General features: G+C 61.9%; 1 protein-coding gene across 1 annotated transcript in view; it reads right to left on the bottom strand.

The window, feature by feature from the left end:
- The window catches only part of PMEPA1 (prostate transmembrane protein, androgen induced 1), a 50,191-nt gene extending 49,808 nt beyond the window's left edge, over nt 1-383 (bottom strand). Inside the window, exon 1 of the mRNA XM_005880673.2 lies at nt 332-383. Coding sequence (XP_005880735.1) covers nt 332-374 — 43 coding nt within the window. The 5' untranslated portion in view covers nt 375-383. The remainder of the gene's footprint in view (nt 1-331) is intronic.
- Nucleotides 384-922: the final 539 nt, after the last annotated feature.

Genomic DNA, 922 nt, shown 5'->3' with positions numbered 1-922 from the left:
CCGGGCCGCGGGGCGGGGTGACGGGGAAGGGGGCGGGTTCTTAAAGGGCCAGAGTGAGGCGGCCCGCAAAGAACCGAGACCCGCGCAGCTGAGGGGCGTTCGGCCCCCTTTCCTACAGGGTCAGTTGGAGACCCCTGCCCCGCACACCCCGTACCGGGGAGAGGGAGACTCGGTTCAGCCGCACTGCCGGGTGCATTCCCCGCCCCCTCGGCCCCGCGGGTTCTTGACTTGGAGTTTGGGAGGAAGCCTGGGTCCCCCAAAGGAGCGTGAAGTTCCTGGGGCTCAGGGCAGGGCAATTCGAGAAGGGGGAGCACTCCAGACCACCCACTACCTGATTTCGCAGGAAACTCCCACCTCCAGGTTAGCAGCCCCATGAGGCCCCCGCCCACTTCCCCCCCGGCGCACTTTAACCCGATCCCACGGAGGTCGGCTGGGAAACGGGATCCCGTAGACACGCCCCGGGCGGCTCCGGTAAATGCCCCAGCGCCCTTGTCAGGTAAATACGAGTCGGGGACCGGTGTGAAGTGCCCGCCCGCAGGGGCCCGGGCGAATCCACACCCATTGTCTGCCGCCCCGGGGGCCGCCGGCTGTGGGGAGGCCCGGCAGAGACCGAGAGGTACTTCTGTTTCATTAAGTTTTAATGCCAGGAACACCTTCTCCTGGTGTAAAAAAATGTTGAAATATTATGTAAGAGGCCCCCACACCTTTTGGCAATTTGGGGTGACCCCTCCTAGACGCTTCCCTAAGTCTGTGTTTTACATGGAGGGCCTACCCTGTGCCAGAAACTTACCCAATAGGAACTCAACCTGGCACTTTCTGGGGGAGGCAGGGCTGTTAGCATCCCATTTCACAGACCCGAAACTGACCTGGAGTCCGTGGCTTAATTTAAACTCACACAATGGTGGAGCCTGAGCTGGACCCA

This window comes from Myotis brandtii, unplaced genomic scaffold (genome assembly GCF_000412655.1).
Source record: "Myotis brandtii unplaced genomic scaffold, ASM41265v1 scaffold647, whole genome shotgun sequence".
Classification (NCBI taxonomy): domain Eukaryota; kingdom Metazoa; phylum Chordata; class Mammalia; order Chiroptera; family Vespertilionidae; genus Myotis; species Myotis brandtii.
This window is presented reverse-complemented; position numbering and strand designations above follow the sequence as displayed.